Source organism: Melanotaenia boesemani, chromosome 6, assembly GCF_017639745.1.
Source record: "Melanotaenia boesemani isolate fMelBoe1 chromosome 6, fMelBoe1.pri, whole genome shotgun sequence".
Lineage (NCBI taxonomy): Eukaryota > Metazoa > Chordata > Actinopteri > Atheriniformes > Melanotaeniidae > Melanotaenia > Melanotaenia boesemani.
In genome coordinates this window covers 8,775,175-8,788,122 of record NC_055687.1, presented here as the reverse complement: position 1 = coordinate 8,788,122, position 12,948 = coordinate 8,775,175, and the positions used below count along the sequence as shown (strand labels likewise).

The 12,948-nt window shown below is 37.4% G+C and overlaps 1 protein-coding gene across 1 annotated transcript in view; it reads left to right on the top strand.

The window, feature by feature from the left end:
• Positions 1 to 2,927, top strand: part of agmo (alkylglycerol monooxygenase) — a 67,686-nt gene extending 64,759 nt beyond the window's left edge. The window contains exon 13 of the mRNA XM_041988108.1: positions 2,424 to 2,927. Within this exon, the coding sequence (XP_041844042.1) occupies positions 2,424 to 2,504 (81 nt within the window). The 3' untranslated portion in view covers positions 2,505 to 2,927. The remainder of the gene's footprint in view (positions 1 to 2,423) is intronic.
• Positions 2,928 to 12,948: the final 10,021 nt, after the last annotated feature.

Sequence of the window (12,948 nt, the reverse complement as noted above, 5' to 3'; positions counted from 1 at the left end):
ACTTCAAGCACCTAAGTTATATAAAAAAATAATCTGGATTCAACAAAAAAAAAAATAAAACAAAAAAAAAATCCTCGAAAAATCTTTAAAAACAAATTAAATTGAAATGAGATAACAGAATAACATAGAGAGTAAAGACTGAAGGGAATGATCATGGGAATGACCTGGACTGGTTTTTTATCCAACTTCTTTAGGTGTTGCTTGTGGTATTAATTCCAGACTCCAGTTTCGCTTCATGTGTCATCATGTCTTCTAACGCGGGGGGAGATTTTGTTTAGTTTTTTCTGAAAATGTTTTAGAAATTAAGAACAACATTTTAAGTTGCACATTTTTCCTGTTAATGCAATACCTCAAAGTACTGATATAACAATACCCGTGTCACCTGTGTGCTACTGCTTACTGTACTTATACTGCTGAAACAAGACAATTTCCCCACTGTGGGGCTTATAAAGGTTTTCTTTAAGTATTATTATTATTATTATTATTACTATTATTATAATTATTATTATTATTATAATTGTTGTTGTTGTTGTTGTTGTTTACTTGCTTCAGCTGACATATTGCAAATGTTGCACAAAAAACTTTATATGCATCACATATTTTTGTTCTACAGTAATTCATTTAGACAAGAATAATTTGTGATAGTAAACTAGTATTATTTTAAATGATTGTGATATTTATTTTATTATTATTATTTATCACCTTAATGTTATTTTAAGTTTTTTGGGCTAATAGGTGAGCGATATGAAAACCACGGTGGTTTGAAATCACATTCATGACTTTTAAAAAGTATAATGCACACAAAAGACATTATGTGTAACTCAGAGCAATAAAAAGAATTTAATTTCTCCATTATTCAAGTAGAAATATAAATTAGTAGAAGTCTTTTGTTACAAGTCAACATGGAAACTCTTTAGTTCTTGGGAGCATTTTGATAATTTAGCCTTGAAAAGTGGAGTTAACTTTAATTAGTCAATTTGCTGTCAAGTTATGTGTCATAATTTGAAAATGATTATTTTTTTAGTATAATCTTGCAGCAAACTTACTAATAAAGCGTCTGGATAAATGTTATTGTATAAAAAGTGCAACAGACTCTACGGCTGATCTACAGTTTTATGATCTAGTTTAAAGCTTCAGCCATTTAACCTTCATAACTTGTCGGAAACAGTGAAAGGAAAAACTGAAAGGATCAGGAACACTTAGAAAAAAGGGAGCCTGCCCTGTTTTGGATCTTTTAACACCTTCAGTAAGTCCCCTCATCCATCGTTTCACATTGAGAAGGCTGTTCTCAGAGCAGGTAGTGAGGGGTCCAAAGCAGAGAGAGGAGGTCTGTGCCGGACTCTCCGTCTCTCCGAGGAAAACAGCTGCTGTGCCCAGGAGGAGAAATATAGTTTTTTTTCCCATCAGGCTTTTTTGCCTGTGATGGACAGCGTTCTGCTTTTGGCCTGAGTTGCTATGTAGGATGTAGTTTATGGGCCAGAACGCAGCGAGGGGTGGAGGTGAGGGTTGTTTCTGGCAAACCCCCCCACCCTCTCCCCGAATAGCAGGGTCCCCTGTGGTTGTGACCCTCTCAACCCATTTGTGAGAGCACAGAGAAGAGGGGACCCGCTCCTTAACCTCAGAGGCCACCGCCAACATCATCCTGAGAGCTGCGGCATCCCACGGGTCTCAGTGTTAGATTCCCTTTTACACTTTTACACCAGTGGCGCTCTTCTTTTCATAGATTTTTCTTTTTTGGCTTATTTTTTATGCACTTGGCTGAAGCTGTGAAGACATTTGGAATCTATCAATACATCCATATTTCTGTGATATAAAAGTGAGCGTTTGTTAATACTCTCAAAATTTAATCTTCTGATTTTTAACCTAAGATCCTGTTCCATGTGAAGCATCTTAGATACGTGTAAAAATACTTATCTTGTCCCTGTCAAAGACATGAGCACATTGTCTTCATCCTCTAGGTGTACATGACAGGCTTAAGTTGTTTTGTGTTAGCAGCAAGAAAACAGTTGTCATTTATCATCCCTCCTTATCATTAAAAAAAGGATGTAATACAAGGCTTATTGCATAAGTAGAAGAAAGAAAATTAAGGTTTCAAAGGCTTCTGTTCTGTAGCTGTGATGATGCACATTTCTGTCAAACATGACCAAGCTAGAGGAAGGATTTATTTATGTTACTATTAAATTAAACAATAATACATTTAGTTCCTTCAAATGTAAATATGGAGTAAAATACTTAAATAATGAAAAAGGTTAATGTGTTTTTCTAAACTTTTATTCAACACACAAACAAACAAACCTAAAGCTACAAACAAATATTTCAGACAATATGTTGAAAATTCTTTTCAGTATGTCACTGGTTTGATTTTGTGTTAAATGCACGATATGGAGCTCCTGATGTTTGTCCTTTGTGTTGGTTTTGTCCAGGCCTTTGTCTCCCTCTCTCTGCTGTTCTGGGCTCTGCAGAGCGTCTCTCAGCTGCTCAGCATCAAGAGGAAAACCGACTGAGTCAACAGAAGAAAAGGCAGCGAGATGAACGACGAATGTCAACTCAGAAGCGAAAGAAAGAAAAAACAGTTACAGTTCCTCCTTGAAATATCTGCTTATGAGCATCTGTTTAGTTAAAGGTTATAACTAAGACTTTATTATGTAAAGGAGCCATTAACACTCACATCATGAGTAAATGATTATCAAATGATAAATTCATTCAGTTAATTTGTTTTCTCTTTTTCTATAAAGGTCTTTTATTGCTTTTGTTTAAAACGTCACTGCTGTCCATGGTGCTGTAGCATTAACTGAAGTAGTCATTCCTCATTAAGTCTTTCATTTCATATAAGCCATGAGGGAACCTCATACTTCTTCTACTACAAGTGCTAGTCATAATGATGCTTGTTGATTTTGATTTGTAATATTAAACAACACTGTACAGTCGCATTTTCCTAATTTCATTGCAGTAAAATGTTTTAATCTTTTCTCTACCTGTGCCTGTTCATAATGTCTGAACATTGAGTTCATAAAGCTGTCAAACATATAAAAGCCTGATGTACATGGAGCCTGGTGGGTTGTGCAACTTGTCATCTTTCATTAGGTTTTGAAACAGCAGATGAATTCTTCCTCCCAGCCTCCGGATCTTGTGTGGGAGTGACAAATGGTCCACAGCAGATGGTGCTGTTATCACCTGTCATTTGTCTCCTTTAAATCAGTTTGTTTTAAACAGGCATCTGTGTTCAGTATTAAGGCATTTAGTTCTACAGTAAAAGTTACATGTTAAAGTAGCACTCAATGTTTACAGCTGAGATGGCCCACTGTCTTCTTCGTCTTCTTGCTCAGTGGCACCCCCTACAGTTCAGCTATGGAGTGCCACTGTTATAAAATCAGATCAAAGTCTGTGGACAGACATACATGGAAATTAGTTGACATGGTGAAGAAGCAAACACCAAAAATGTGAATGTCTGGTAATGTTACAGGACCTAACCATGACAAAACTGTAGATAACATATCTACGATAAACAAACTCACAAGTAGAAAAGAACTAAAATGTTCTATTTTGTCCAGTTGATGTTTCTTTCATTTCTTTTGCCCCTTTGAAGCATTTTAATGTGAAATCAACACAACAAACCAAACATTTTAACAGCAGAAGAACTTTGTCTGAAATGGGACTGAGAGGACAAACTGAAGCTTCAAGACAATAACAGTAAGTTTGTATTTTACGTATCAGTCTCAGATAAATGACCTAACATGGTAATGTTGTCATGTTCTAGACATGACATGGAGCAGTAAGGTACATTTCTGGGGTATATAAACATGTTTCAGCAGTTTTAATATATGAATCGACAGCTTCAATCCTCTCTGATTTACAGCAAAGGGAGAAATAATCATATTTCTTTTTTCATGAATATACATCCAAACATTAACAACATTACAGACGGGACAAAGCAAACAACACAAAGCAGCAAAATCTCATCAGTCTTTCTGTTTTCTGAGCTCTTCCCATCAGTAAAATGCAATCTGATGTTTTGTCCCGTGTCTTGCTTGCACACTTTGTCTCTTTCACAGATCAAGCTCATACTTGTGAGCTTTTCTGGTTTTAGTGTAACTTGTAAGCGGTCTCAACAAGAGTTGAGCTTTGTGGACAAGCTGATCTGGGACCTGTTAGCTTGCAGATCCCACAGACCTCTATCAACAGGAGGCCAAATGTTGTCTCTGTCACTTTGAAGAGATTAAATGATCTGGTGTTTTCTAAAAAGGTCTCAAAATATTTATCACCATGTATGAGGACAAAGCTGCCACATCCAAAGTGTAGGACAGTTGATAAAGTAGAGCCAATCATCTGCATTCTGACTTCTAGGAAGTTATTAATGCACTGCACAACATACTCAGGTAGGAGGGGGAAAAATAAACTATGCTCCAAGAAATCCAAGAGCTGATAAGCTGCAGAGGGCTGAAAATATGAACAAATAATAGGCAAGTAAAGAAAAGTTGGCTTGTTTCCCCTTCTTACTTGAAAACCGGAGTTGAAGAGGAAGCATCTGTTGGAATACTGAGCCCAAAATCCAATTCACTGTGGCGAAACAGGAGCTGGGAAATCTCCATAAAACAACTGCTTACAGAGAAAAAACTAAATATCCAAACTTAAGCTCTAAAGTGGAGGTTGTAGGGACTTGCAGAGGGCTTACAGAAGGTCTCACAAGAGTATGCAGCTGTGTTTAAATCAGATGAAACAAATGAGGACAATATTTCATCTTAACATCTAGCAGCTGCAGCAAATGCTCCAGAAAGAGAAGAATTTGAGTGGCCAGACAAAGCCTAAATCAAGCTCCAGAAAGAGAAGTAACTGAGCAGAGGCAGAGAGGAGCCAACCGAAGGCCAACAACGTCAGTGAGGGACTTTTCCAAAGCTTGAAGGAAGCCTGAACACTCACTAAAAGGCTGCAAGCTCTGAGCCTGATGCTTGCTGACAAGTTTGAGACCAAGCAGAAGAATCAGGAAGCCCTGCTGAAAGATGTGGAGGAGCTCAGTCGCTAATTGGATGGATTTATGGCTCCAGGTAGAAAACTATGAAACTGAAACCTTGGAGATTGTGGATGCTTCACTGGGACATTGTGTAAAATGTAAATAAAAAACATTATGTAACGATTTTAGCTCGTTAAATGGGACAAAGTAAAACCACAGTCTAAAAACAGGATGATGTTTAGCATTGTGCAGCATCCCCTCTTCTTTTAACTATCGTGTAAACATCTGGGAAGTGAGGAAACCAGTCGCTGGAATTTTAGGAGAGGAATGTTGTTCCATTCTGGTCTGATGCAGGATTGTAGCTGCTCAACAGTTCTCGGCTTTCATTGCCAGATTTCTGTCTCATGATTCACCAAATGCTTCCTGTTGCCAGTTCAGCACCTGGACTCTTCTCCTGGGAAGCCATGCTGTTGCGATGGATTGCATATGGATTCTCTGAATCTTGTGATAATATTATACACTGTAGATGGAGGAACATTTTTAGTCTTTGCAACTTTACATTAAGGGATTTTTTTTCTGATATTGTTTCCAATCTTTAGACACAGATTGTTGCAGATTCAGCTCATCCTTCCATCTCAAGAGCCTCTTCTTGGTTGAAATGCTTGTTTTATACCCAGTCAGGTTAGTGACCTGTTGCCATTTAACCTGACTAGTTGTCAAATTCTCCAAGTTGTTTTGGATTTGTGTTTCTTTTCCAGCCTTTTGTTGCCTCTGTTTCAACTTTTTTGAGATGTGATGCTGCCATCGAAATAAAAATGAACTAATATTTTCCATTAAATAATAAAACATGTCAGTTTTATTGTTTGTTATTTGTGTTCTATTGAAAATAAAATATAGGTTTATGGGATTTACAAATCATTATATTATGTTTTCATATATGTTTTACACAGTGTTCCAACCTTCTTGGAATTTTAAAGAATTAAAAGAAAACCAAACAAAGCTCATCTGCCATAAGGCAGGCATGTGTTTATTTCTTGGAAATGGCTTTCCTGAAATCTACCAAAAGAATACTTCTCTGTTTTATTAAAAAAAATAATCAAACTGTATTTTTTTCTTAAGACAACAACATAAATTATTGTTATTTTTCAGAAAACAACCCTTATCCCAAGATAATTAACTGGTTAATTCAAGATAAAGATGTTAAAAAGACACGGCCGCACATAGTTTCCCGGTTAAAAGAGTGTCTTTCGTGGAAATGAAAGAAGCAGATGTGGGTGTGTAAAACAGTTATGATGCATCCTATTAACAGATGGTATTGCACATATGTGCAGAGCAGACTCACAGCGTGGTATGTGTCACACCTTATCTAATGCTTTCAAAGAACAGATCGAGATGGCATCTGTGAATAATTTGCTAGTAGATGAGTTGAATGTACATTATGGTTAACGCTGTGAGCAAATCACAGTGAGAAACTGCTGCTGCTGCTTGTTTCTGCAGTTTCAGCTCAGATTATCTGAAAGAAAAGATTTTCTGATGTACAAGAAAAGGCATCAAAGGACAGCAGTACCCTTTAGCTGAACCATTAACAAGATTTCTAAATTGTTTTCAGCACACCTTTTAAAGGGCCCTGTCCCTGAATCCACCCACGCTTTTGAGACATTTTGTTATTTGGGATCTGTTTCCAGAGTACTGATGACAATATTTATAATAAGTCACGAAGATAATACAGTAGCAGGAAAAACCCATCCATCAAAACAGTGATCTTCTTCATCTTCTTCATCCAGCTGGTCCAAACGTTTAATTAATTTCCTGCAGCTGGTTAAGCCAAAACACCTGCTGTGGCATCGCTGATTGGAGCTCAATACTGTCAGCTTCCGCAAAGGTTTGAATCCGTATTATGTTCATTTTACTGTAAATCCAAAGTTTTCTAGAGAAAATGCTGGATGATCCTCATGATTCAATTCATAATATTCTGCACAGAGTGGAGGACAGCTGGGAAAGTTCTCATTTACCTTTCCTTACTCTGCTCATATGAATGGTGTTTTGTTTTTACTCCTTTTTTTTCTCTTTGGTGTAACCTCTATATTAGTTCTCGTATATTTTAGTTGTGGTTGGAAGAACGCTCATTAACCTGTAGGACATATTCATTTTGTTTGGTGTATTACCGTTCAGCATGTTTCTGCACAGTATGTCACTGTAAATAATTTTCCTATGCTCACCTTTATGTGCAGATCTTTAACATTTTTCTGATCAATAAGCAAACTTCAAACTTCAAACTGGCCTTTAAAGCTGCAGGATTTCATTTAAACTCAAGTTTAAATTAAAGTACCACTCATAAAATGATTACATTCATTTGTTAAGTTCTTCGAGTAGGGTTGATGTTTCTTGGTGCAGCCCTCCTCATATCCTCTGCTTTTAATGATCTGTTGGCTTATTACTGAGAGTAGCTGATGTATTGATCACAGTGTCAGAGGGATATGGCCTTCACCTTACATGAAACCCCGATAATGGCAGCCAAAGAATTCTGCCCACGGCTTCACTGCTGGGAATGAGAAAATGTCACTCAGGATGGACGATCAATAAGAAGCCATTGAGAATTAGATTTCTAAGATGATTATAATGTAAAATAGAACAGAAGCAAACCTGCTGTCATTTTGTCTTCTTTTAAATAATGGCAGCTACTCAAAAATGTAAAAATCCTTTCGTGTGATGAATCCAATTAGTTTAGCTAGTAATGTATCTTATTAGTAACTAACCAATGTGAATATTGACTGGAAGCAGTAAAGATATGACCATTTTATAATCTAACTCTCATTAAAATGACTTTCATGCACCTTTCTGCCTCCACTGAAGAGATAACTTCTTTTAAACATGTTATAAAAGCAAATTTATAACTGTCTAAACTCCTGTGTACTTTAAATGCCACTTCCTGTGTGTCAGGGCACATTCACACCAAGATAGTCTGGGGGATTCAATTCGATTGAGCTGGGAACTCAGAACATTTTTGCACCCCTCTTTGGTTGGTTTCCTTTCAACACTGCACTTAACTCAAGTGGATCAAGCTGCCTTGACCATGTCACGCAGTTACAACAGTTGTTCGCTAGGGGGCGATATTTCCCAAAGCGACCACTGATTAACAATAAAGAAGAAAATCCACCTTATTGATTTATTTGTTTAAATTCAAGCAGACCAAGACCCCTATTAGCAATCAGACCAGAGTTCGCTTCTTTGGTTTTAAGGGTGCATTCAAACTGGTGCTGTTTAGTCCACTTTAAGCGAATCCTGGTCTGCTTACACAGATAGTCCGGTCTGTTTGGAGTTCTGTGAATACACATTTGGACTCTGATGCAGAGTTCTGTACTGCAAAGCTGGATTTTCACACATCGTGGTATTACAGCCCACGGCCTTTGGATATATTAATCTGACTGTGTGATCCCACCTAGATGATTGGACAGCTGTCTGGGTCCACCCAGAGCTCTGGGTCCTCCCCTGGGCCTTGCTGTTCTGTCCTTTGCCTGCGGTTGGCTGGCTGTGACATCCCTGAACCAGGATTGGCGGCTTCCTTCCCAGCTGGTCCTGGCCTGCAGGCTGACAATGATTCAGGGCAGCTGTCTGTGTTCACCCCAGTTTGCCTCACTTTGTGGTTGACTCTGTAGACCTTTGAGAACTTAGTGCATTTTGAGACTTTGTGGACCTTTGAGAACTTTTGTTTCTTAGATACTGTGGAGTTTGTTGTAAGCCCTGGTGGCCCTTTTGTATTTAGCTTATAGAGCCTTTGGATTTTGTTGAGACCAATTTTTTGTTATTACACCTTCTATTCTCCCTTGTTGTCACAGATAGTCACCTGTGAATGAATACTGTACTTTTAATTAAAAATGTGTTTATATGTTTAATGTTCACAATGCCTTTTTCCCTAGTGAGCTAGTTGTTTATAACATGTGACTTCAGGGTTAAGACTGGGTTAATCCAAGGCTGGCTCCCTTCTTACCGGGATAAATCACCATGGTAACTTAAGTTGAACAACTAACCTGCTCCAAAGCAGGTTATTTTGAAGAATAACTATCCGCTCCTCCATGGTAAAGTAGGCTTGTCTGCAGGGTTTCTCTATGTTTGCAATTAGCCAGACGCTGCAAACACCACCCCTTTTACGTGAGCCCGCACTGATCAAGATGATAAAACTCTGGGCTCAATTACTGAGTTGACAACCAGTTTTTACCGTGTATCAGTATTGCAAATCTCTGGACAAGTCAACCCAAGTAGTGGAGAGGTATCCTGGGTATGTTAATCCTGCTTGTAGTACAGGCCTCAGCACACCCTGGCTGTCTGCTCTCAGCTTTGCCTCTTCTACTGTGGCCTCAGCACACTACTGCAGATAAAGACAGCTCATAATTAGACATGCAGTAGGCTTACAGCTGCGCCAGTCTGCTTCACCTGCTGCTGTTCCGGGAAGCGTTTCACCCTCTTCCCTACAGCTGAGCCGGAGCCACGCCCACAACCACAGTAGGCCTGTATTTACCTTCTGATTGGTGATCAGATGTAAATTTGGTTAGAACTCAGATATTTACTCTGGATTGTCTTTCCATGAGTTCAAACACACATGTGTGTGATCTTCCTGTGTGTGCATTTTTTTTCTTTATGCAGCAGATGGGAAAAGTGAACAAATCTGATCCTCAGAATCACAGAATGTTCCAGTGACTCATCCTGTGATAATACTGTATAGTTCAGTGCTCTGCATGGGAACATAGAAATCTTGCCACACACTTGATTGTACTAAAAAATCTGAGCTTGTGTAACGTACCTAATGCAAGTACATTATATTATTCTGTTATGCTGATACATCTGATTTTGTGTGCTGCTGGAACAACAGGATGCTGTGGATGATGGGCACAAAACATCAAGCAAAAAACAAAGGGAAGAAGAATTATGCAGTTTGTACAAAAACTGTAAATGTACATTTCTCTATCCATTGTCATGACAACAGATATAGAGATGGGAATCAAAACAGCTGGATTTTGTTATTTCAGAATATTAAACATGTTCAAGTGATGATCAGCATCTCCCAGATGAAATCTTGGAGGATAAGCTGTTTTTTTAGATTTTATTGTGTGTATAAATGAAAGGGCCTTTCAAACAACAGCGACACTCAGTTAAACTGACTGACACAAGAAATGAGTATTTCAGTCAGAAAACTCACGTGGATTTTTACAAATGAATCAGTTTGAGGTTTGGCACCAGGCTCTGAATCCCTCACTCATGGCACAAACATGTTCTGTATATTGATATTAGAGGTCGATACTGGGATGGTGGAGGGTCAGGAAAAGCAAGCAGGTAGTGTTTGAGCAGCAGCAGCAACAGCTGCATGAAAAACAGGCAGCTTATGTTGTGAGGCAACAGCAGGATGGGTATGTTTGATATGTGACATTTAGAATATGAGGCAAATCACATGGGAAGCAGCAGAGCAGCTCGAGTTGCTAGCTTGAGAAATAGTTTCCTGGAGTTGTTTCATTTCAGTCATTGACTTTCCTTTTAATTAGATTTTGTGTTAAATGTTGTGTTTTTAGTTATTTATACCTGTTTTTTCTTTATCACACAAGTTAACTGTGTATTTGTTTTAGACTTTAGTAAAGTTCATGTGCAGGACACCAACAACCAGAGGTTGAGTTTAAGTCATTTGGATGAGATTTCGTAAAGACAGCGGTTCCAGTAAACTTTAATCACCAGTTGCAGTTTTTGACTGAAGCCACTGCAGACTTTGACTTTTTTCAAGACATGCAGATGAAGAAGTTAAACCTCTGTGGCATGTTGCACCAGTACACAGTTTTGTTACACAAAGTACACAAGATATGTCCTTGTCCAATAAAAGAGGAGTAGAGGAGAGCTTGACATTTGACATTCCTTTCACTTGGACCATTTTGAATTAATTTTTAAATCAAAATAAATGACCACACAATCAAACTAACTCTTTACACAGATTTGATGATTTATATATCAACAAGAAACCCAAAACTTTGAAAATGTAGGATGTAATACTTTTTCTCCAACTATCACAACTTCATGCCATAGAGGGTTGATTTAAAAAACAAAACATACAAAGATAAAACACCTCCTCTAAGGGAAAAGTAAAGTGTAAATAACAAATATGCAAAAAACATCCTTGACACAGTTATTGTCATGATTTGGCAACATTGAGGCCTCTGAATGTCTCTTGTATCCATCAAGAAGCCTCTTTCATCTTTTCACATGAACACTGAAACTAAACAGAAGTCTCATTTAAAAAACAGTTGTACACTTACAGTTCAAAGATGCCAATAAATAGCTCTGATCATAAGAACTTTACTCTGAATCATGATGCTGGTTGTAAAATAGCAGCTTTGTCTTATTAAATACAAAGTTAATACAAAATCACAATGGAGGGATTATAAGGCAGAGAATGTCCTGATCTCTCTGTTTCATTGAATTGGTTGTTACTTATTTCCTGTGTTACAAATGTAAGCTGCATATTGATTTTTATCTAAAACACTATCAGCTGTCAGGCTAGAGCTGGATACTGATACTCACCACTGTTAAAGGCAACCAGAGTCCTGTTGGAGCTAATTTTGATTTCTGACTACAAAAGCTTTTCTTATGTTTTTTTTTGGTCATACACTTACAGTCGTGTGTGTGTGTGTGTACAGTATGAATAGAAAACCATCCCAATGCTGGGAAAATGTTTACTATTATGTCAAATATCTGAACAACAGAACAGAAATAGTTAATACTTGAAGACTATTCAGTATTCTTTGATCTCATTATGTTAGTCTAAATATGCATTTTCAAATGTACATTAATTATTTAAAAGTACATATAGTTGTGTGTATGTTTAAACTCTAGGGGGTTCTATAAAAATAATAATTATACAGCTATTTTTTACATTATTTGTGTCAGAGAGTATTTTAGAACAATGATATTATAGAAATATGGCAACACCTTGTTTCATAAATATTTTTATAGAATAAAATAATAAACTAAATTGATAGGAAAATAAGATTAAAAATAAAAAAAGCATCACTGTACATGTCTTTAAGTAAAATATTGTATGTGAAAGAAATGTGGCACGTTTTTATTCATGCATCATTGGGTTTATGAAAATGTATCTATGTCTATTTAAATTTATATATAGATACATATAGGTAGATAGATATTTAGACATCTCATATAAATTTATCTTTCAGACTGCAGAGTAAAGGGGTAAAAACCTATTTCCTTCTGAAAAATCTTGAGATATTTGCTGAAAATGGTGGATGCCTGCAGACTAACAGTACATTGTGAAGGGTTTGTACATTAACCTCAGCCTGTCTTTTGTGCTGATGCTTACTGGTTTCTAACTGGTGACACATACTTAGGGAGGAAGCTCCAGCTGTTTTTCTTTATTACAAACCCAGCATCAATTTGGCTTTAGCCCCACAGGGAGAAAAGTCTATAGGTTCAGGATCTCTAGAAGCTCTGGAGAAAACCTTACGTAATAGTCCCATTATGATACATGGTGTTCAGCGCCGCACTACACACTCTCAGGCTGCTATTTATAACACTAAGGACCTAAAGTGGGGTAGAATTGATGTATGTGCTCTGGACAGCCAGGTTGGGTGACATGCTGGTGGTGCTGGTGATGTGACTTTGAGTTATAAGGTTGATTCTGCTCTCAGCAGGTTTCAAACTATGCAAAATGCTGCCATCAGCAGTGCATTAGCATTAACAGTTTGTGTTAACTAAAATAATCAGCAGAAATTAAAATATATAATGTTCAAAAAACAGATTTTTCATGGTATAACGGTTATGCTTTGAAGGAATAAGACCTGACATGTTGTGAATAAGTGCTCACTTTTTTAGCAGGAACTGAAGTCATTTCCATCCTTTTTTTAAAGCTTTTACATTTGCAGATCTACTTATAGTTTATCTCCTGGGTAGCATGAGTAGCAATTAACCACCCTGTGCAGAGGGGAAGAAAATTCACCACCCTCACA